This window comes from Ranitomeya imitator, chromosome 4 (genome assembly GCF_032444005.1).
Source record: "Ranitomeya imitator isolate aRanImi1 chromosome 4, aRanImi1.pri, whole genome shotgun sequence".
NCBI lineage: Eukaryota > Metazoa > Chordata > Amphibia > Anura > Dendrobatidae > Ranitomeya > Ranitomeya imitator.
Genome location: NC_091285.1, coordinates 221,648,959 through 221,672,419, shown reverse-complemented (window position 1 = coordinate 221,672,419; position 23,461 = coordinate 221,648,959). Strand labels below are relative to the sequence as shown.

The 23,461-nt window shown below is 43.0% G+C and overlaps 1 protein-coding gene across 1 annotated transcript in view; it reads right to left on the bottom strand.

Annotated features, from left to right (window-relative positions):
* Positions 1 to 23,461, bottom strand: part of KITLG (KIT ligand) — a 133,765-nt gene that overhangs the window by 73,348 nt on the left and 36,956 nt on the right. Inside the window, exon 2 of the mRNA XM_069764383.1 lies at positions 12,287 to 12,388. Within this exon, the coding sequence (XP_069620484.1) occupies positions 12,287 to 12,388 (102 nt within the window). The remainder of the gene's footprint in view (positions 1 to 12,286; positions 12,389 to 23,461) is intronic.

Genomic DNA, 23,461 nt, shown 5'->3' with positions numbered 1-23,461 from the left:
CCGTGAAAATAAAAAATCATTTTTCTTTCCTCAAAAATGATGTTTTAGCAAGCAATTTTTTATTTTCACAAGGGTAACAGGAGAAATTGGACCCCTGTAATTGTTGTGCAGTTTGTCCTGAGTATGCTGGTACCCCATATGTGGGGGTAAACCACTGTTTGGGCGCACGTCGGGGCTCGGAAGTGAGGGAGCACCATTTGACTTTTTTTAATACAAGATTGGCTGGAATCAATGGTGGCGCCATGTTGCGTTTGGAGACCCCTGATGTGCCTAAACAGTGGAAACCCCTCAATTCTACCTCCAACACTAACCCCAACACACCCCTAACCCTAATCCCAACTGTAGCCATAACCCTAATCACAACCCTAACCGCAACACACCCCTAACCACAACCCTAATTCCAACCTTAACTCTAAGGCTATGAGCCCACGTTGCGGATTCGTGTGAGATTTTTCAGCATCATTTTTTTAAAATTCCGCGGGTAAAAGGCACTGCATTTTACCTGCAGATTTACCGTGGATTTCCAGTGCTTTTTGTGCGGCTTTCACCTGCGGATTCCTATTGAGGAACAGGTGTAGAACGCCGCGGAATCCGCACAAAGAATTGACATGCTGCGGAAAATACAACGCAGCGTTTCCGCACGGTATTTTCCGCACCATAGGCACAGCGGATTTGGTTTTCCAAAGGTTTACATGGTACTGTAAACCTGATGGAACACTGCAGCGAATCCGCAGCAGCCAATCCACTGCGGATCCGCAGCCAAATCCGCACCGTGTGCACATGGCCTAATTCTAAAGGTATGTGCACACGCTGCGGAAAACGCTGCAGATCCGCAGCAGTTTTCCATGATTTTACAATTCAATGTAAACCTATGGAAAACAAAAATCGCTGTACACATGCTGCAGAAAAACTGCACGGAAACGCAGCGGTTTACATTCAGCAGCATGTCGCTTCTTTCTGCGGATTCCACAGCGGTTTTACAACTGCTCTAATAGAAAATCGCAGTTGTAAAACTGCAGTGAAATACGCAGAAAAACCGCGGTAAATCCGCCATAAATCTGCAGCGGTTTAGCGCTGCGGATTTGATAAATCCGCAGAGGACCAGAATACGTGTGCACATACCGATACCCTAACCCTAACCCTAGCCTTAACCCTAGCTCTAACGCTAGCCCTAACCCTAGCCCTAACCCTAGTCCTAACCCTAACCCTAGTTCTTACCCCAACCTTAGTGGAAGAAAAAAAAAAATTCTTTATTCTATTATTGTCCCTACCTATGGGGGTGACAAAGGGAGGGGGTCATTTAGTATTTTTTTTATTTTGATCACTGCGATAGGTTTTATCGCAGTGATCAAAATGCACTTGAAACGAATCTGCCAGCCGGCAGATTCGGCGGGCGCACTGTGTATGCGCCCGCCATTTTGGAAGATGGCTGCTCCCAGGAAAGAAGACGGACGGACCACGGGAGGCTCGGTAAGTATGATGGGGTGGAGGGGAGCACGGGGGGGTGGATCGGAGCACGGGGGGTGGATTGGGGCACCGGGGGGTGGATCGGACTGCAGGGGGGGTGGATCGGAGTGCAGGGGGGGTGGCTGGAGCACGGGGGTGGGATTGGAGCACGGGGGTGAGCGGACAAGAGCACGGGGGGAGCGGACAGGAGGACAGAGGGGAGCGGAGCAGTGTAAAGGACAGATCGGAGGGCGATCGGTGGGGTGGGGGCACATCAGTGTTTCCAGCCATGGCCGATGATATTGCAGCATCGGCCATGGCTGGATTGTAATATTTCACCAGTTATAGTAGGTGAAATATTACAAATCGCTGTGATTGGCTGTTGAAAGTGAAACTGCCAATCAGAGCGATCGTAGCCACAAGGGGGGGGGGTGAAGCCACCCCCCCTGGGCTAAACTACCACTCCCCCTGTCCCTGCAGATCGGGTGAAATGGGAGTTAACCCTTTCACCGGATCTGCAGGGACGCGATCATTCTGTGACACAGCATATGCGTCCGAGGTCGGATTGGCACCGACTTTCATGACGCATACGCTGTGTCACAGGTCAGGAAGGGGTTAAGGAACTACACAATATAAAAGGTTAAGCTGCTTTGTAGGAGAGGTTTTGACCCCCCAAAAATCATTAAAAATTGCCACCTTTTAAAAGGAAAAGCAAAAAAAAAATATATATATATTTTCTTGAGAATACAAACAATGTTTAGGACATGGTTTTTAAATACGTTTTAGTACTTGTGTGTGGATTTTTTTCAACATTATTAATGCATTTTTTATCACTGTACACATCATGAGATTTGTAAATCAAAAAGATTTAAAGCTTTCTCCTACATTCACATAACAGAAAGTCTATCGAGGTGGTGTTTTGGAAAAATAAAGTAACTAGTCACAGGCAAAAAACAGAAAAACACAAAAAGCCAACATATGCCTTCAAAAAGTCAATGCCAGGAAAACAAATCAAAATGGTGCCACATTTGTCTAAAATAAAAGCAGTGTCTGAACGCACCCTAATGGCAGAATTAGTTTTGCATTACTATATTGTCAAATAATACTTTACATTACAATGTAGTTGATTACCGCTTATTCTGGGCACATTACCTGCCTACGTCAAAAGTTGCATGCCGACTTTTCCAATACACTTGCATTAGATATGGAAAATCCACAGGTGTGTGTAAAAACAACAAAAACACATAATCCACACATGACTATACCAATAAAGCTTTTTCAAAGCCAAATATCAGGAAGTATCAAAACAAAGCAGCTTTGTTTAAAACATGAAATACAAAAAAGAAACAAACTGCAGAGTCAAAAATGCAATACAAAATTAAAAAAAAAAAAAATCATGTAAAAAACACACCCAAAAATGCAATGTAAAAAAATCCAAGTAATTTACATAAGTGCAGGAAATCTGCAACATCAAAAACTCAAACGCTCATCGTGGGAATGTAGCCTAAAGATAAATTGATAGCCTTTTGAGGTGGGAAAATCCAACTTGAAAAGGAATCCACTTCAGATATCACTGCTTTACCTAAGGAGTTTTGGAAGTCTTATTTATTTGAAACTGCTTCAAAGATTTTTTTTCCCCCATCACTGTCTTTTCGGGGCTTTTGATTATAAAGGTGTCAAGTTTGGAGATGATTTTAAGAGGAATTCTCAATCAACGTAGTCACAAGGTTTTTTTTTTAAACAAGGTTTTAAAAATGCTCAAAAAACATTAAATGACCACCAAATTGCTACAAAGAAGCTAAACATTAGTCAGTCACTTAATAGCCTGTGAGGACAGGCTGACTTCCGAAGCACAGAGAAGGATTGATTATACACAGGGCTACAAAAAATAAATATATATATATATATATATATATATATATATTCAGGTGCCAAGGTTTTTTCAATGGATTTAAGGTATTCTGAGGGTGCAGAATTCAAAAATCACATTGCATTTGCTGAATTGGTTCTAATTTTTGAGATAAATCATCTATGAAAATAATGCACTTCCCCAATGAGACTTGTATGTGATAACAAATGCAATAGCTTGTGCATGGTCTTTTAAAAGATGAGCGAACCAGAATAGTTAGTCCAGTGCTCAACTCTGAACACGGACTTCTCCTGGAAAAGAGAGAGAGAGAGAGAGGAGAAAAGAGGGAGACAAGAGAGCGAGGAGAGAGCGAGAGAGAGAAGAGAATGGGAGCAAGAAAAGAGTGGAAAAAAAGAAAGGAAGAGAGAGGAAGAGAGAGGAGAGAGAAGGGAGAGAGGAGGGAGAGAAGAAAGCAAGGAGAGAGCAAGTGAGAGCAGAGAGGGAAGAGAAAGGGAGCTAGAGAAAAGAGAGAGGGAGCGAAAGAAGATAAAGGAGAGATAGAGAAAGGAGAGAGGGAGAGAGATAAGAGAGAAGGGAGAGAAGAGAGGGACTGCACTCAGGTCAATGATATTTAATGAAAGCAATGAATAGCCAAGCCTTTCCCCGGGAAGGAACAACCATGGGAAGGGCAGCATCCAATAAAGGAAAACATCCAATAAAGGAAAACCACCTATGCCAAGCATGGTATTCATCCACAGACAGCTGTTTCGGGGTTTTTGCCCCTCATCAGTGTGGAGTAGGAGTGTGGAGCTGTCTGTGGATGGATACCATGCTTGGCATAGGTGGTTTTCCTTTATTCGATGTTTTCCTTTATTGGATGCTGCCCTTCCCGTGGTTGTTCCTTCCCGGGGAAAGGCATGGCTATTCATTGCTTGTGTTGAGAAACACGTGATGGTGTCTCCGCAGCTTACTTTACATGTATTTGCATATTTCCCATAAGGGATGAGGGCAGTGTTCTGGATCACTGCGTTGAGAAACACGTGATGGTGTCTCCGCGGTGTTGGATGTTTTGGTCTCCCCGAAGTCATTCATCTGTACCTTCACAATGTTATTTAATGAGTCAGTACAGATCTGTGTATTTTTTCTAAGCTGTAATCGACATGAGAAAAAAAAACTCCCTCATGCTGTGACTTCACTCCAAAATGTGATGGGTGTAACAAAAAAAAACATGGATACTATACAGTCCATCAGTATGCCATCCGATTTTTTTACAGATACATTGCAATTCAATAGCATAGGAAACTATACATGATTAATAACTGCTGAGTAAAAAAGCAGATTGCATACAGACGACAATTAAGGAAAAAAAAAATTGTACCATTTTTGTGTACGAGAATGGGACAGAATTTTTTATGCTAGTGTCCTTTTCTGTGCGTTCCAGAGACAAACCTGGATGACTGTATTGATAAGATTTTATAATGAATTAAAAAAAAAGAAAAATGTTTGGCTTAGTACTTAATGTCAGCCCAGCATATAATGAACCAGTTTGAGCAACGGTTATTTAACACCGTCCATTCATGACAGTTAGAGAAGGGAGCCAAATTTCAGGATTACGGCTTTGGCTCCACTACCATCATTAAGAGTTTGTGTTTGCTATGCCACTTTTTTAAGAAGCTGGCAAAGCCTTCCTACTGAGGCAAACAAACCGTTCCAAACCATATTTATTCAGCAAACAAGGCAAATGATTTTCATGCCCAGGTAACTTTTAGTAGCTATGTTTTAAAACCGGTCTTATGCAATGTTCACAGCTCTACTGTCACCTATGCATAGTGGAGGCAGGCTCTCAGAATCCTAAGTAAATATTTCTCAGAATGTAGCACATCAATTACTAGAAATAAGTGTTACGTTTTTGTAACTTTATGTTCACCTTATCATTGCTTCCTGGTAGTTTAGAAGCCAAAATAACGTGCAATCAAAAAAACAGATAAGGCCACATCCCAGTACTCCTTAATTAAAACGCTTCCCTATCAACCGATAAAGCAAACATTTCTGGAATGGGTTATCTGACAATGAAGTTTCCTCTGCCTGAGAATAGCTTAGTCAGCCCATTACAATTCCAAAGTCTTCGTTTTCTTGATACACCCTTATGGGGTACTAGAGGTCATGAGTATAAGAATCAGGAAAGTCTGGCATGTATGAATATACTACTTTACTACTGTCTGCAGGTGATTGCAGTGGATCTGTAATCATAATATGCTGTATCTTACACCAATACATCCACACTTCTATTATACAGAAGAGCACACACACAAACAAAAGTTGGTCGTTTGGCTACTTAGAGTATTGAAAGGATGCATGACGATAATAACCGCTAATTTTCCCTATATCCATTCACCCCTTTTCTTTGATAAATAAAAGCCCTCCCTACACATTAAATAAAAATGTACTGATGACCATTGATTAGTCAGAAAATAAAAAAAGAAACACTGTATAAGGAATCTTGGATTTTTTGATGCAGCCAATGCTGATAAATAGTGATGAGCGAACGTGCCCGGATAATGTGCTAACCCAGTGAGTTCAGTGTGCTCGAATTATATGTTTGAGTCCCCGCAGCTGCAAGTCTCGTGGTTATTCGACAGCCACAACACATGCTTGTTAGGCAATCTCTACATGTGTTGTGGCTGTCGAACAGCCCCGAACATGCAGTCGCCGGGACTCGAACATACTATGGAGCACGCCGAAGTCTCTCAGTTAGCACCTTATCCAATCACGATCGCTCGTCACTAGTGATGAACAAGTGTACTCGTTGCTCAGGTGACCTCAGAGTATTTATGGCTGCTTGGAGATTTAGTTTTCATCACGGCAGTTGAATGATATACAGCTACTAGCCAGGTCAAGTACATGTGGGGGTTGCCTGGTTGCTAGGGAATCCCCACATGTAATCAAGCAGGCTAGTAGCTGTAAATCATTCAGCTGCCCGATGAAAACAAAATCTCCGAGCAGTCAAATACTCGGAGGTCACCCGAGCGTGCTCGGGAAAACAACGAGTATACTCGCTCATCACTACTCGTCACCAGTAATACACATACAAAAATATTCAATCCATCGGACAAATGTTTAGAATGATGATGAAAGATCAGCTAGGCATTGCTTGAAGTGACCGATCGTTCACTTCACCGATACAACTAACAATTGTCTAAGATGGAGGGAAGGCCATAGGAGAAAGTACATATATGTTAGTACTTCTACTTATCCATTAACAGTGTGCTAGCATTTTAGAGGGATTTTCCAAACGTTGGGCACTAGTTTCAGGCTTTTTAAGAAAAAAAAAAAAAAAAAACACAGTCCCTGCTGTTCACACATCTGTTCCACTACATGGAGATACAACCATGAAGAGACTTCACACTGTATTTCCCACAACTTTTTAAAGGACAACAAAGCACCTAACAAGTGCTAGAAGAGTTCAGCAATGTCATGACTTTCTACATATCAGGGGAACCAGTAGTAGTTAAATTTGTACACAATTTTGATCTACGGTTACTGATCTGAGGGCCGCTATGATTAGAAATGCCTGTCATCAGGCGCATGATGAAGGGGAGCATCGTCTGTCTACAGTATGGTGGTTATGATTAATGTAAACCAATGCACTATTTATACTGGATATAGGTGCATAAAGGATCCGTGACATTAAAATGGTGCAAAATTAGTCATACAAATGTTGCAACACCAACTGTTTGCAACAACTGTCTGCTATCTTTGCAAAACTAATGTTCTGCAGCAAATACTCAGGCGGACGTGTGTCCAATCCATTATTTATTGGACGTAGATCAATTTTAACAATAGAAAGAAACATGATTTACGACCTGACAAATTGCACGCACACTATGGAGTCTCAGATTATACATAAAGGAAAACCAATGACTTTGCCAAAGGTCCAGGAAACAAGGAAAATCTGAGCCAACACTGCTCATGAATGCTCGTAAAAAAAACAGTACCAATAAGCAGGACCATGCAACAATAAAATGGAGCAAAAAAGTAAAACAGCAACACCTGCATTGAAGGAAATCAGGAGTGATGTTTGATCCACACATCTGTTTTCGCACAAAAAAAGTGGAAAAAAAAATTGGATTGTAACAATTTTGTTCTTTTCAAGGTAAGTGCAAACAGCCATAAAATAAGTCAAGGATAGTTTAGTTCATAAATTTCCCTTTAAGGATTATATAGAGTGTAACAATATCAAATTACATCAAGTACAAACACATGGAAATTAATCTTGGTAAATCCAAAGATATGGAAAAATGTGTTGCAAAGTTATCCATATTAAACAATATGAAAACAAGCCAGAAAATTAAAGAAAATCTGCTTCTGGCATACGGTAGTTGCCTACATGTCATCCGTCATAATTATATATCACATTTTTTCTAGAAAAGTGTTCTTATTATTTCTTTTAAAACCAGAAAAACCCTTTTTTTCTTCCCAATGCCATATTTTTTATTTTCTTCCCTATGCATATTCCACTTTAAAGTAGACTTCGGTCATAAATTGAGGCTCTCAAAACAAATACAAAGAAAAATAACCATTCAAAACTCTATTATTGAGCAGTCAGATTCTTAGTTAACCTCTTTACGACCTTAGACGTATAGGTACATCCAAAGAGATCTCCATCTCTGATCCACCCACGGCTGTTAAAGGCACATGATAGCAGATCAGATCAGAAAAAGATGCGGGCATCAGAGATCCACTGCTAATAACAAGTTAAATGTCGCTGACAATCTCTGATAATGGCATTTAACCCACGCTGGGCAGAAGCGAGTCACAAGACACATGATCGCAGGGGAGCGGATGGGTTGGCATGACAGCTGGGGGTCTGCATGTCACTGTAAATCTCCAATGAACGTAGTCCCATGGCCATGTTTTAATCATTTTTTTTGCAATTTGACTGCATTAGGATTTTTTTCCCCGATTTCCAGTATAGGGTAAAATCATTGGCGTCATTCAAAAGTACAACTCGTCACATAAAAAACAAGCCCTCACATGGCCATAATGACAGAAAAAAACAAAAAAAAAAAATGGGAAATTACAAGGTGGTGAAGGTGTTAATCCATTCAGGCACCAGTAAAACAGTTTAAATGGAACCTGTCACCCCAAAAATCGAGGGTGAGCTAAGCCCACCGGCATCAGGGGCTTATCTACAGCATTCTGTAATGCTGTAGATAAGCCCCCGATGTATCCTAAAAGATGAGAAAAAGAGGTTAGATTATACTTACCTGGGTGGGCAGGTCTGATCCGGTGGGCGTCGTGGTCCAGTCCGGGGCCTCCCATCTTCATAGGATGACGTCCTCTTCTGGTCTTCACGCTGCGGCTGTGGCACAGGCGTACTTTGTTGCCCTGTTGAGGGCAGAGCAAAGTACTGCAGTGCGCAGGTGCCGGGAAAGGTCAGAGAGGCCCAGCGCCTGCGCACTGCAGTACTTTGCTCTGCCCTCAACAGGCCAAAAAAGTACGCCTGCGCCACAGCCACAGCATGAAGACCAGAAGAGGATGTCATCTGATAAAGATGGGAGGCGCCGGACCGGACCGCGTCACCCATCGGACCGGACCGGGATCGGGACCTCCCCTGGGTGAGTATAATCTAACCTGTTTTTCTTATCTTTTAGGATACATCGGGGGCTTATCTACAGCATTCCAGAATGCTGTAGATAAGCCCCTGATGCTGGTGGACTTAGCTCACCCTTGATTTTGGGGGTGACAGGTTCCCTTTAAAGAAAAAAAAACATTACAAAACTGTTTTCACCGCAAATAAAGCATTTAAGAAAACAATTATTAGAAAAAGTGTATATACATATAATGTTAAAATATACATATATGTAGAAATTGTCTCTAAAAGGTGAACGACCCTTTTAACCTCTTCACCCTCCAATACTGTTTTCATCTTTCTTACCAGGCCAAATTTTACAATTCTGACCAGTGTCACTTTAGGTGGTAACTCTGGAACACTGTTTTCTGAACCCTTTTTCATGACGTATTGTACTTCTTATTAATGGCAAAAATTGTTCGATTTGACTGTTGCCATTTTCAAACTTTTAAATTTTAGGCCCTTAAACTAGAGTCATGTCACACAAAATAGTTAATAAATAACATTTCCCACATGTCTGCTTTACATCAGCACGATTTAGGAAACAATTTTTTTGTTATGATGTTAAAACTTGACCAGCGATTTCTCATTTTTAAAACGCAAATTGTCATCATGTCACTCTCCGCAAGGAGAAATGATACTTCTTGGATGCTCATTTTTCAAACAAAATTTACAAAACCATTTTTTTTAGGGACTAAATCACATTTGATGTGACTTTGAGGTCCTATATGACAGAAAAACCCAAAAGTGGCACCATTCTAAAAACTGTACCTCACAAAGTACTTAAAACCACATTCAAGAAGTTTATTATCTCTTCAGGTGCTTCATAAAAATTAATGGAATGTGGAAGAAAAAAAAAATAACATTTTACTTTTTTCACAAAAATTTGATTTTAGACCCATTTTTTTATTTTCACAAGGGTAAGAGGAAAAAAATGGACCTCAAAATTTGTTGAGTCATTTCTCTTGAGCACGCCAATACTCCATATGTGGAGGAAAACTACTGTTTGGGCGCACAGCAGGGCTTGGAAGGGAAGCAGTGTCATTTGACTTTTTAAACACAATGCTTTATGCTTTTTATGCTGCACTCATATAAGTTAGTTAGATTATGCACTGTGCATAGTCTAACTAACTTGCTAGCTCTCGTGACCCAGATGTCGTGATGACGACATCGGGTCACAATGGCAAACATTGGCCCCTCGCGATTATCTGCCTTCTAAATGCTACGATCTATATCAATTGCAGCATTTAGTGGGTTAAACTGCCAAACAACTGTCCGTGCTATTAATTGTGCACATAGGTGCCGGGTTCTGTTCTGTCAAATTTCTGTTTTTCTTACCTATAAACACTGCTGGTATCCCTATTGTAAAAAAAATAATGTATACAGTACAGAAACATGACAATTCCCAATATAAGTCAATAACATTCAGTAGGATTCACTGTGATCCAAATGAAAATGGACTTACACACATTATGGTGACATTAAGAACTAAAGCCAAGAAGGTCACTTGATAAAGGACTAGTTTTTGCTTCTTTCATCTTAACAGTTTAAGAAACTCAAGTGCTGTTCTAAGCACATGGGTGACAGTTGATGGATTGAGCAGAAAATTAGGTATTTTAAAGAGGCAGGCAGCATTTAAGCTATGGTAGTAGAAATGCATATACTTCTAAGATTCAATTTATATGCATTTTGCATTAATTAGGAATGGTGGTAATTCTGGATTAAAGAAAAACAAAAGTAAAAGCTTGTGGTACAGAAAGTTGACAAAAGTGATAGGAGTTCACTGCAGTTTGACAGTACTTTTAAAAAAGTAATGTGGGACACATTTAGTAGTTTCATCAATAGTAACTGAAATTGACATGCCATAAATACTGCAAGTGCTAATCCATATCATAGTTAGGAGTCCCACCCTAAGCCAAGGAGCTACATTTGATGACCAGCGGTCTGCATGTCACAGGAGCCAGACTCACAGTGATCAGCTGATCTCATGTTAAAGGGTTGTGTATGGCCTGCCAGCCCTTTAAACTGTCTTGCATACAATGTCTGTTAATTTGAGTACAAACAACCACTTAAGTTGGTCATATAAATTAGATGACTGTAAACCAAACAATTATTCAGCCTACAGCCCTCTCGGTCAAATCTCCTATACATAGAAGTGCTTTTTTGGCTGAACACTCCTGTGTTCTATATCAGAAAGTCTCCATCTTAAGGTACCGTCACACTAAGCGACGCTGCAGCGATACCGACAACGATCCGGACCGCTGCAGCGTCGCTGTTTGGTCGCTGGAGAGCTGTCACACAGACAGCTCTCCAGCGACCAACGATGCCAGTAACCAGGGTAAACATCGGGTTACTAAGCGCAGGGCCGCGCTTAGTAACCTGATGTTTACCCTGGTTACCATCGTTAAAGTAAAAAAACAAACACTACATACTTACCTACCGCTGTCTGTCCTCGGCGCTCTGCTTCTCTGGTCTGGCTGTGAGCACAGCGGCCGGAAAGCAGAGCGGTGACGTCACCGCTCTGCTTTCCGGCTGCCCGGCGCTCACAGCCAGAGCAGAGAAGCAGAGCGCCGAGGACAGACAGCGGTAGGTAAGTATGTAGTGTTTGTTTTTTTACTTTAACGATGGTAACCAGGGTAAACATCGGGTTACTAAGCGCGGCCCTGCGCTTAGTAACCCGATGTTTACCCTGGTTACCAGCTAAGACATCGCTGAATCGGTGTCACACACGCCGATTCAGCGATGTCTGCGGGGAGTCCAGCGACAAAACAAAGTTCTGGACTTTCTTCCCCGACCAGCGACAGCACAGCAGGGGCCTGATCGCTGCTGCGTGTCACACTGGACGATATCGCTAGCCAGGACGCTGCAACGTCACGGATCGCTAGCGATATCGTCTAGTGTGACGGTACCGTAACACATCAGCCGGCGGCTTTTCTCCAGGAGAACAATGTGAACGGCAGTCCTAAATCAGACATCCTTTATTGCAATCTCTGTCCTAACAATAAGTTGGCTGGTGTCCCCATATACATTAGACTGTTGAATGAACTCATCACTACCAGCCAACATTAATTTAATGTGTACAGGGGCCTTTTTTTACCTAGATGACAATTACATTGTAGAAAAAGTAATACAGACATGTTGTGTATATCAATAAATAATTTCACTTTCTAACTTACAGTTAAAAATTTGGAATTGGATTTGCTGCCCATATCCTACAGGCGCCCATAGCCTACCAACAACCCCTTTACGACTTGGTTTTATAAATGGTGCCCAGGAGGTCTTCTAAGTTTTCAATGAAATCCAATGTCATACATTTTTAAGTATTCTTATGGAATAATGAAATAGAAATTTTGTCTTACCAGTTTTTCAATGTCATGCACAGCATCAGTCAGAGGATTTGTGCACGGGCTTCCAAAGCATACAAAAAATAGTTGAAGATAAATACATGTGATAATCCAAGTCTGAAAGAAAATAGATCATTGTGAGCCTACAGAATAACACAATAAAGGTTATATATTTAATTACTATAAAAAAAACCACCTCAAACAAAAGTGGTCTTCAACAAATATTCCAGTAATATTCTCAATGAATAAGTTAATATCCAAATGTAACATGATTCTTAAGATGCAGGACACTGGCAACTGAAAACTAACTTTTTGGATAGATATTCTGCTATTGACTATGAAACTCTTATTTTCAGTCTAACAACATTGAATTAGCTTCTAAAGTCTACAGTATTAGGTCCTGCTTTATTTACATTTTACACCACGTGCTCATAATAAGTGCATTTTTCTCATCATATGATCTAGACAATCCTTAATTCAATGCGTGACTACTATGAATAATTACGGTAATGCATCTGTGAATACTTGAAACACAAAATTAAAATCAAAGACCCCCACTGGATAACTGATAATGCCAAGCATAGCACCTACTGAATGGCCTTCAGCAAATGCTTCGTGATTCTTATTAATGCGCTTTTCTGGTTGAAACCACAAAATGACGTTTAATCCACAATTTTCTTGAATTAGCCAGATGAAAGACTGGTAAGTATCTTATCTTTGGGAGGAATGTTTTACTATGTATGAATGAATGTGGCTTGCAGCAGAATGAAGCTAGCTAGAACGGCCTGGAGGAAATACTTTGTCTCTGGTTGGAACAGGGTATTCAGAAGTGTCTGTCCATCTGCTAACTTGCACAATACAGACGTGACTGTTGTGGCCTGGCTAACAAAAGGAGCTTAGTTTTATTTCTGACAGGTTACTAATTACAGGTAGACTTCTTTTATTCTTTTTCGAAAATTCATGACTTTTAAGTTCATTTTAGCTACACAAAATGCTATATTGAGGCATTATTGATTGGCAAAGGGAAGTATTAAAAAAAAAACTATTCTTGTTTCCTTCAAAAATCTGTCACAAAACCATAGCTGGAAGATTTAACTTTATTTACAACTATATTCAAGAGTAGACAGACAGAAGAAGGCCCTGTAGAAGATTATTATATGGGCAATTTGCAGTCCCATAGCTCAGCATAGTGCACAAATCCAACTTCCTTGGATGTGGTCAAAGAAGTAGCACCAAATAGTATGTCCACCATAGATTATATTCATTATTCTACATGGCAAAGTTCATGGAGGCCAACCAGTATACATTCATAAAAGACCGGTATACAAAAGAAAAGATTTTTCTTAGAGACGATCACCAATGATGTAAAGGTTCACACAAACCATAAAAGTTGACTGTACATTAGAGATAGATGGTCCATTCACGAGACTATGGTCCATCAGCCATGCTGGTAGTCTCTGGCTGCTGAATTGGAGGCTGACAATTATGATACCTTCCAAAATCCCCAGAACAGCTGGTTATTTACCAGGCTGCTGCAATGTCATCATTATGGTCTTGGAGATCCTGGAAAATATGAGGTATCAGAGTCTTCCATCAACAGACTACTGACCTGGCAGATGGTCTGTATACCCAAGAATGAATACACCCATCCCTACTGCAGACTCAAGGGTGTAAAGGTACCGTCACACTAAAGGTACCTTCACACTGTACGATATCGCTAGCGATCCGTGACGTTGCAGCGTCCTGGCTAGCGATATCGTTCAGTTTGACAGGCAGCAGCGATCAGGATCCTGCTGTGCCGTCGTTGGTCGGAGCAGAAAGTCCAGAACTTTATTTCGTCGCTGGACTCCCTGCAGACATCGCTGAATCGGCGTGTGTGACGCCGATTCAGCGATGTCTTCACTGGTAACCAGGGTAAACATCGGGTTACTAAGCGCAGGGCCGCGCTTAGTAACCCGATGTTTACCCTGGTTACCAGCGTAAAAGTAAAAAAAAACAACCACTTCATACTTACCTTCCGCTGTCTGTCCCCCGCTGTGCTTCTCTGCACTGTGAGCGCCGGCCAGCCGGAAAGCAGAGCACAGCGGTGACGTCACCGCTCTGCTTTCCGGCCGCTGTGCTTACACAGCGCAGAGAAGCAGAACGCCGAGGGACAGACAGCGGAAGGTAAGTATGTAGTGTTTGTTTTTTTTTTGCTTTTACGCTGGTAACCAGGGTAAACATCGGGTTACTAAGCGTGGCCCTGCGCTTAGTAACCCGATGTTTACCCTGGTTACCGGCATCGTTGGTCGCTGGAGAGCTGTCTGTGTGACAGCTCTCCAGCGACCAAACAACGACGCTGCAGCGATCTACATAGTTGTCGGTATCGCTGCAGCGTCGCTTAGTGTGACGGTACCTTAATAAGCGACGCTGCAGCGATACCGACAACGATGTCGATCGCTGCAGCGTCGCTGTTTGGTCGCTGGAGAGCTGTCACACAGACAGCTCTCCAGCGACCAACGATGCCGATAAACATCGGGTTACTAAACGAAGGGCCGCGCTTAGTCACCCGATGTTTACCCTGGTTACCAGCGTAAAAGTAAAAAAAAAAAAACACTACATACTTACATTCCGCTGTCTGTCCCCCAGCGTTCTGCTTTCCTGCACTGTGTAAGCACAGCAGCCGGAAAGCAGAGCGGTGATGTCACCGCTGTGCTCTGCTTTCCGGCTGGCCGGCGCTCACAGTGCAGAGAAGCACAGCAGGGGACAGACAGCGGAAGGTAAGTATGTAGTGGTTGTTTTTTTTTTACTTTTACTCTGGTAACTAGGGTAAACATCGGGTTACTGAGCGCGGCCCTGCGCTTAGTAACCCGATGTTTACCCTGGTTACCAGTGAAGACATCGCTGAATCGGCGTCATACATGCCGATTCAGCGATGTCTGCAGGAGGTCCAGCGACGAAATAAAGTTCTGGACTTTCTGCCCCGACAAGCGATATCACAGCAGGGGCCTGATCGCTGCTGCCTGTCAAACTGAACGATATCGCTAGCCAGGACGCTGCAACGTCACGGATCGCTAGCGATATCGTACAGTGTGAAGGTACCTTAAGTCAAAATGTCCAAAGAGCATTCCTTGCGGTGCACAATTCACAGGATATGTCAATAGATAAGTTGAATAAAAAAGTGTATTTCAATAATGTCACTGGTAGATGAGGAGATCGCAGAGGTAGTGCTTGCAGTACTGTGGCAGAAGTAGGATCCCATATAGACATAAGTAATAGCCACTAATAAAGACAAACAAGATGTAGATATTGCCATACAGGTTAACTGAATCCAAGCCATCCCTCCATAGCAATAGTGCAGATGACTGAATAAAAAATGGAAATTATGTCATCACAATATGTCAGCCTCTGGCACTGGACGTGTAAAGTTTAGATCATCATATTTCAGCAGAGAAATTGTGTTTTTGACAGTTTTACAGATTCCCCTTTATTTCTTTTCGTATACAGTAATTTAGTTTTTTGGGTGTTGCAACATTTCACATGTCAATGTCTCAGTAAGAAACAATACATGTCTGACTTAAGGTACCTTCACACTGAACAATTTAACAACGATATCGCTAGCAATCCGTGACGTTGAAGCATCCTGGATAGCGATATCGTTGTGTTTGACACGCAGCAGCGATCTGGATCCTGCTGTGACATCGCTGGTCGGAGCAGAAAGACCAGAACTTTATTTCGTCGCTGGATCTCCTGCAGACATCGCTGAATCGGCATGTGTGACGCCGATTCAGCGATGTCTTCACTGGTAACCAGGGTAAACATCGGGTTACTAAGCACGGCCCTGCGCTTAGTAACCCGATGTTTACCTGGTTACCCGGGGACCGGCATCGTTGGTCGCCGGAGAGCTGTCTGTGACAGCTCTCCAGCGACCACACAGCGACGCTGCAGCGATCGGCATCGTTGTCTAGATCACTGCAGCGTCGCTAAATGTGACAGTACCTTTAGGATACATGGATACTTTAGATGACAGTTTTGTCATATATATTTGCCCTTCATAGAATTCATTCCAAGTTTTCCAAATGTATGAATATAGGTTGCTTAGAATAAGTGCACATTTCCAAATTTCTCCCCAGATTGAATAAGAAGGTTAAATATTAACCCCTTAGCGACCGCCGATACGCCTTTTAACGGCGGCCGCTAAGGGTACTTAAACCACAGCGCTGTTAATTAACGGCGCTGTGGAAAAAGTCCATAGCGCCCCCCAGAGGCCGATTTTCTCCGGGGTCTCGGCTGCCGAGGGTAGCCGAGACCCCAGAGAACATGATTCGGGGGGTTTTTAACCCACCCCGCATTTGCGATCACCGGTAATTAACCGTTTACCGGCGATCGCAAGAAAAAAAAAAAAACCGCAATCTCTTTTTAATTTCTCTGTCCTCCGATGTGATCGCACATCGGAGGACAGAGAAAAGGGGTCCCAGGTGGCCCCCCAATACTCACCTAGCTCCCCCGATGCTCCTCGTGTCTCCTGGTGGGCGCCGCCATCTTCAAAATGGCGGGCGCATGCGCAGTGCGCCCGCCGGCCGGCACCGGGAGAATCTCAGACCCCAAAGAGCATGATCGGGGTCGGTATTACCGACCCCTGTTTTGCGATCGCCGGTAATTAACTGTTTACCGGCGACCGCAAAAAAAAAAAAAGTAAAGTGTAATTCTCTGTCCTCTGATGTGATCGCACATCAGAGGACAGAGAAATAGGGGGATTCGGGGACCCTAGCATACTCACCTAGGTCCCTGGATCCTCTTGCTGCTCCTCCTGGCCGCCGGCAGAAGAACATGGCGGACGCATGCCCAGTGCGCCCGCCATCTGTCTCCATCTGCCGGCCGGCAGGAGAACAGCAGTTGGGGCTAAAATTAGGGTTAGGGTTAGGGGTAGGGGTAGGGTTAGGGGTAGGGGTAGGGTTAGGGGTAGGGGTAGGGGTAGGGTTAGGGGTAGGGTTAGGGGTAGGGTTAGGGGTAGGGGTAGGGTTAGGGGTAGGGTTAGGGGTAGGGTTAGGGGTAGGGTTAGGGCTAGGGTTAGGGCTAGGGTTGGGGCTAAATTTAGGGTTAGGGTTGGGGCTAAATTTAGGGTTAGGCTTCTTTCACACTTACGTCGGTACGGGGCCGTCGCAATGCGTCGGCCCGACATACCGACGCACGTTGTGAAAATTGTGCACAACGTGGGCAGCAGCTGTAGTTTTTCAACGCATCCGCTGCCCAATTTATGTCCTGGGGAGGAGGGGCGGAGTTACGGCCACGCATGCGCGGTCAGAAATGGCGGATGCGACGTACAAAAAAACGTTTCATTGAACGTTTTTTTGTGCCGACGCTCCGCCAAAACACAACTGATCCAGTGCACGACGGACGCGACGTGTGGCCATCCGTCACGATCCGTCGGCAATACAAGTCTATGGGCAAAAAACGCATCCTGCGGGCACATGTGCAGGATCCGTTTCTTGTCCAAAACGACAGATTGCGACGGAATGCCAAACGACGCAAGTGTGAAAGTAGCCTTAGGGCTAGGGTTAGGGTTGGGGCTAAAGTTAGGGTACCGTCACACAGTGCAATTTTCATCGCTACGACGGCACGATTCGTGACGCTCCAGCATCGTAACAATATCGCTCCAGCGTCGTAGACTGCTGTCACACTTTGCAATGTACGACGCTGGAGCGATAATTTCATGACGTATGTGCGATGTAGAAGACGTTGGTTACTATGCGCACATCGTATACGATATATGTTACACCATGCGATCATGCCGCCACAGCGGGACACTAGACGACGAAAGAAAGTTTCAAACGATCTGCTACGACGTACGATTCTCAGCGGGGTCCCTGATCGCAGGAGCGTGTCAGACACTGCGATATCGTAACTATATCGCTCGAACGTCACGAATCGTGCCGTCGTAGCGATCAAAATTGCACTGTGTGACGGTACCCTTAGGGCTAGGGTTGGGGCTAAAGATAGGGTTAGAACTGGGATTAGGGTTAGGGTTTGGATTAGGGTTGGTATTAGGGTTAGGGTTGGCATTAGGGTTACGCTTGGGATTAGGGTTAGGTTTGGGATTAGGGTTGAGATTAGGATTAGGGGTGTGTTGGATTTAGGGTTTTGATTAGGGTTATGGCTAGGGTTGACATTAGGGTTGTTTTGGGGTAAGGGTTGTGATTATGGTTAGGGTTAGTGATTAGGATTATGGATCAGGTTGGGATTAGGGTTAGGGGTGTGTTGGGGTTAGGGTTGGAGCTAGAATTGGGGGGTTTCCACTGTTTAGGTACATCAGGGGGTCTCCAAACACGACAGCCAATTTTGCGCTCAAAAAGTCAAATGGTGCTCCCTCCCTTCTGAGCTCTGCCGTGCGCCCAAACAGTGGGTTACCCCCACATATGGGGCATCAGCGTACTCGGGATAAATTGGACAACAACTTCTGGGGTCCAATTTCTCTTGTTACCCTTGTGAAAATAAAAACTTGGGGGCTACAAAATCATTTTTGTGAAAAAAAAAATATTTTTTATTTTCACGACTCTGCATTCTAAACTTCTGTGAAGCACTTGGGCATTCAAAGTTCTCACCACACATCTAGATAAGTTCCTTGGGGGGTCTAGTTTCCAAAATGGGGTCACTTGTGGGGGGTTACTACAGTTTAGGTACATCAGGGGCTCTGCAATCGCAACGTAATGCCCACAGACCATTCTATCAAAGTCTGCATTCCAAAAAGGCGCTCCTTCCCTTCCGAGCTCCGCCGTGCGCCCAAACAGTGGTTTACCCCCACATATGGCACATCAGTGTACTCGGGATAAATTGGACAACAACTATTGCAGTCCAATTTCTCCTGTTACCCTTGTGAAAATAAAAACTTTGCGGGCTACAATATCTTTTTTGTGGAAAAAAAAATATTTTTTATTTTCACGACTCTGCATTCTAAACTTCTGTGAAGCACTTGGGCATTCAAAGTTCTCACCACACATCTAGATAAGTTCCTTGGGGTGTCTAGTTTCCAAAATGGGGTCACTTGTGGAGGGTTTCTACTGGTTAGGTACATCAGGGGCTCTGCAAACGCAACATAATACCCGCAGACCATTCTATCAAAGTCTGCATTCCAAAGCGGCGCTCCTTCCTTCCGAGCTCTGCCGTGCGCCCAAACAGTGGTTTACCCCCACATATGGGGTACCAGCATACTCAGGACAAATTGGACAACAACTTTTGGGGTCCAATTTCTCTCGTTACCCTTGTGAAAATAAAAACTTGGGGGCTAAAAAATCTTTTTTGTGGAAAAAAAAATATTTTTTATTTTCACGGCTCTGCATTATAAACTTCTGTGAAGCACTTGGGCATTTAAGGTTCTCACCACACATCTAGATAAGTTCCATGGGGGGTCTAGTTTCCAAAATGGGGTCACTTGTGGGGGATTTCTACTGTTTAGGCACATCAGGGGCTCTCCAAACGCGACATGGCGTCCGATCTCAATTCCAGCCAATTCTACATTGAAAAAGTAAAACGGCACTCTTTCTCTTCCAAGCTCTGCGGTGCGCCCAAACAGTTGTTTACCCCCACATATTGGGTATCGACGTACTCAGGAGAAATTGCACAACAACTTTAGTGGTCTAATTTCTCCTGTTACCCTTGTGAAAATAAAAATTTGTGGGCAAAAAGATAATTTTTGTAGAAAAAATGCAATTTTTTTTTTCACGGCTCTACGTTATAAACTTCTGTGAAGCACATGGGGGTTCAAAGTGCTCACCACACATCTAGATATGTTCCTTAAGGGGTCTAGTTTCCAAAATGGGGTCACTTGGGGGTTTCCACTGTTTAGGCACATCAGGGGCTCTCCAAACGCGACATGGTGTCCAATCTCAATTCCAGCCAATTCAACATTGAAAAAGTAAAACGGCGCTCCTTCACTTCCAAGCTCTGCGGTGCGCCCAAACAGTGGTTTACCCTCACATATGGGGTATCGACGTATTCAGGAGAAATCGCACAACAACTTTTGTGGTCTAATTTCTCCTGTTACCCTTGTGAAAATAAGAATTTGTGGGCGAAAAGATCATTTTTGTGTAAACAAAAGCGATTTTTTATTTTCACGGCTCTACGTTATAAACTTCTGTGAAGCACTTGGGGGTTCAAAGTGCTCAACACACATCTAGATAAGTTCCTTAAGGGGTCTAGTTTCCAAAATGGTGTCACTTGTGGGGAGTTTCCACTGTTTAGGCACATCAGGGGCTCTCTAAACGTGACATGGCGTCCGATCTCAATTCCAGCCAATTCTGCATTGAAAAAGTCAAACGGCGCTCCTTCACTTCTAAGTTCTGCGGTGCGCCCTAACAGTGGTTTACCCCCACATATGGGGTATTTGCGTATTCAGGAGAAATTGCATAACATAATTTATGGTTACATTTCTGTTTTTACACTTGTGAAAATAAAAAAAATGGTTCTGAATTAAGATGTTTGCAAAAAAAAGTTAAATGTTCATTTTTTCCTTCCACATTGTTTCAGTTCCTGTGAAGCACGTAAAGGGTTAATAAACTTCTTGAATGTGGTTTTGAGAACCTTGAGGGGTGTAGTTTTTAGAATGGTGTCACACTTCATTATTTTCTATCATATAGACCCCTCAAAATGACTTCAAATGTGATGTGGTCCCTAAAAAAAAATGGTGTTGTAAAAATGAGAAATTGCTGGTCAACTTTTAACCCTTATAACTCCCTAACAAAAAAAATTTTGTTTCCAAGTTTGCATCTCGGCTTTGGGAAAATGGCCGCCGCGATCTCTTCTGCGCACGCGCGGCTTCCCGCGGCCATTTTCCTGAAGCCCCGTGCAGCAGAGCACTCCATCTGCGCACGCGCGGCCCCAGGAAGATGGCCGCCCCCACCGATGACAGGGGGTAATAGCGCAGATCGCGCGCTGCTTCTTCACGTGCGCGCAGTGGATTCGTCACTGCGACATGCGCACACCACTACGCCACCAACGTAAAGCTGAGGAAGAAACAGCGCTGTGACCACGCCCACCCGACCTGACCAGCCTGATTGACAGGCGAAAACGGCGACTTTGGTAAGTTATTTCGCAGCATAGGTGGGGAATCGGGGTACACTACATACACTATTGTAACGCACAGCGCAGGCCCTATTTAACAGTATTTTTATCTCAATCTGAAAAACCGGGGTGACAGGTTCCCTTTAACAGTATTAGCATCCTAGAGGTACATAGGGGGCATTCATATTGTTTAGGGCACTGGTTATAGCAATATATTGCTTGTGTTTAGGTAGAGAAATGTGAAGGTGCTGAAAAGCAGAAAGCCAAACATGCTTTTCTGTTACATATTGCAGGACAAGTTTTGATGGAAAAGTCTGAGCCAAATGTAAAATTAAAGGGAAAATGAATGATTATGATCAGTGAGAATGTCACTTGTATCAGTACAGTTTACACACAGTCATGGCCAAAAGTTTTGCCATCGTTGAAATTGTTCCAGAAAATTATTGCAATTTCATATGTTTATTTAATTTGCGTGTATTGGAACAACACAAAAAAACAGGGGAAACAAAAGGCACATTGGCATAATTATACACAAAACCCCCAAAATGGGCTGGACAAAATTGTTGGCAACCTCAACTTAATATTGGTTTGCACACTCTTTGGAATACATAACTTCAATCAATCATTTCCTATAACCATCAACAAGCTTCTCACACCTCTCAGCTGAACTTTCGGACAACTCTTCTTTTGCAAACTGCTCCAGGTACCTAATATTTGAAGGGTGCCTTCTCCCAAATTTTATGATCTCTTCACAGGTGTTCAATGGGATTTAGATCCGGACTCATTGCTGGCCGCTTCAGAACTCTCCAGTGCTTTGTGTCCATCTATTTCTAGGTGCTTCTTGAAGTATGTTTAGAGTCACTATCCTGCTGGAAGACCACTGACCTAGGATGCAAACCCAGCTTTCTGACACTGGGCACTACATTGTGACCCCAAATCCTTTGGTAATGTTCAGTTTCAATTATACTTGTACACAGTCAAGGCACCCAGTGCCAGAAGCAGCAATATAACCTCAAAACATCTTGAATCTCCACCATATTTGACTGTAGGTACTGTTTTTTTTTGTAGCCTCATTACGTTTCAGTAAACAGTAGAATGATGTTCTTTAACAAAAAGCTTTAGCTTGGTCTCATTTGTCCACAATATTCTTTCACAGAAGGATTTTGTGTTACTAACATACATTTTGGCAAACTAGTTTTTTCATGCCTCATAGTTCAGGTTGATACTGATGCATGCTGAGCCTGTAGGACTGCTTCAATTCCTTTGAAACTTGATTGGGGCTGCTTATCCATCATCTGTACTATCCTGCATTGCAACCTTACATCATTTTTTCTCTGCCATCCACATCTAGGGAGATTAGCTACAGGGCCATGGGTTGTAAACTTTTTTTTATTATATTGCCACCATGGACAAAGTAACATCAAGATCTTTGGAGATGGACTTGTAACCTTGAAATTGTTGATATTTTTCAACATTTTGTGTTCCCAAGTCCTCAGACAGTTTTCCTCTCTTTGTTCTCCAAGCTAAGGGCTCTTTTCCATTTGTGAGAAACACGTCCGTGTCTTGCATGTGAAAACCAAGCTCTGATGCCGCCACTCCAGAGCGGAGTGGGCAGCTCCATGTATTGCTATGCGGCCGCACGCTCCGCTCTGGAGTGCCGGTGCCAGAGCTTGGTTTTCACATGCGAGACACGGACGTGTTTCGCGCAAAAGGAAAAGAGCCCTTAGTGTGGCACACAGACACGATGCAGAGATTGAGTCAATTTCTCCTCTTTTTATTTGGTTTCAGGTCTGATTTTCATATTGCACACACCTGTTACTTGCCACAGGTGAGTTTGAACAAGCATTACCTCCTTAAAACAAAGAAGTTTACCCCAAATTTTGGAAAGGTGCCAACAATTTTGTCAGTTGTTTTTGGGGTTGTGTGTGAAATGATGTTCAATTTGTTTTTTCTTTCTCTGTTTTAGTTTTGCGTTTTTACAATACACACAAAGGAAATAAATCTGTATAACAAAACATGTGTAATTGCAATAATTTTCTGGGAGAAATAATTCATTTTCTGGAACAATTTCAAGGGTGCCAACACTTTCAGCCATGATTTTTTATTGTCTGCAGAGCACTGTTATACAACTGAATTTTACATTACATGGTCATT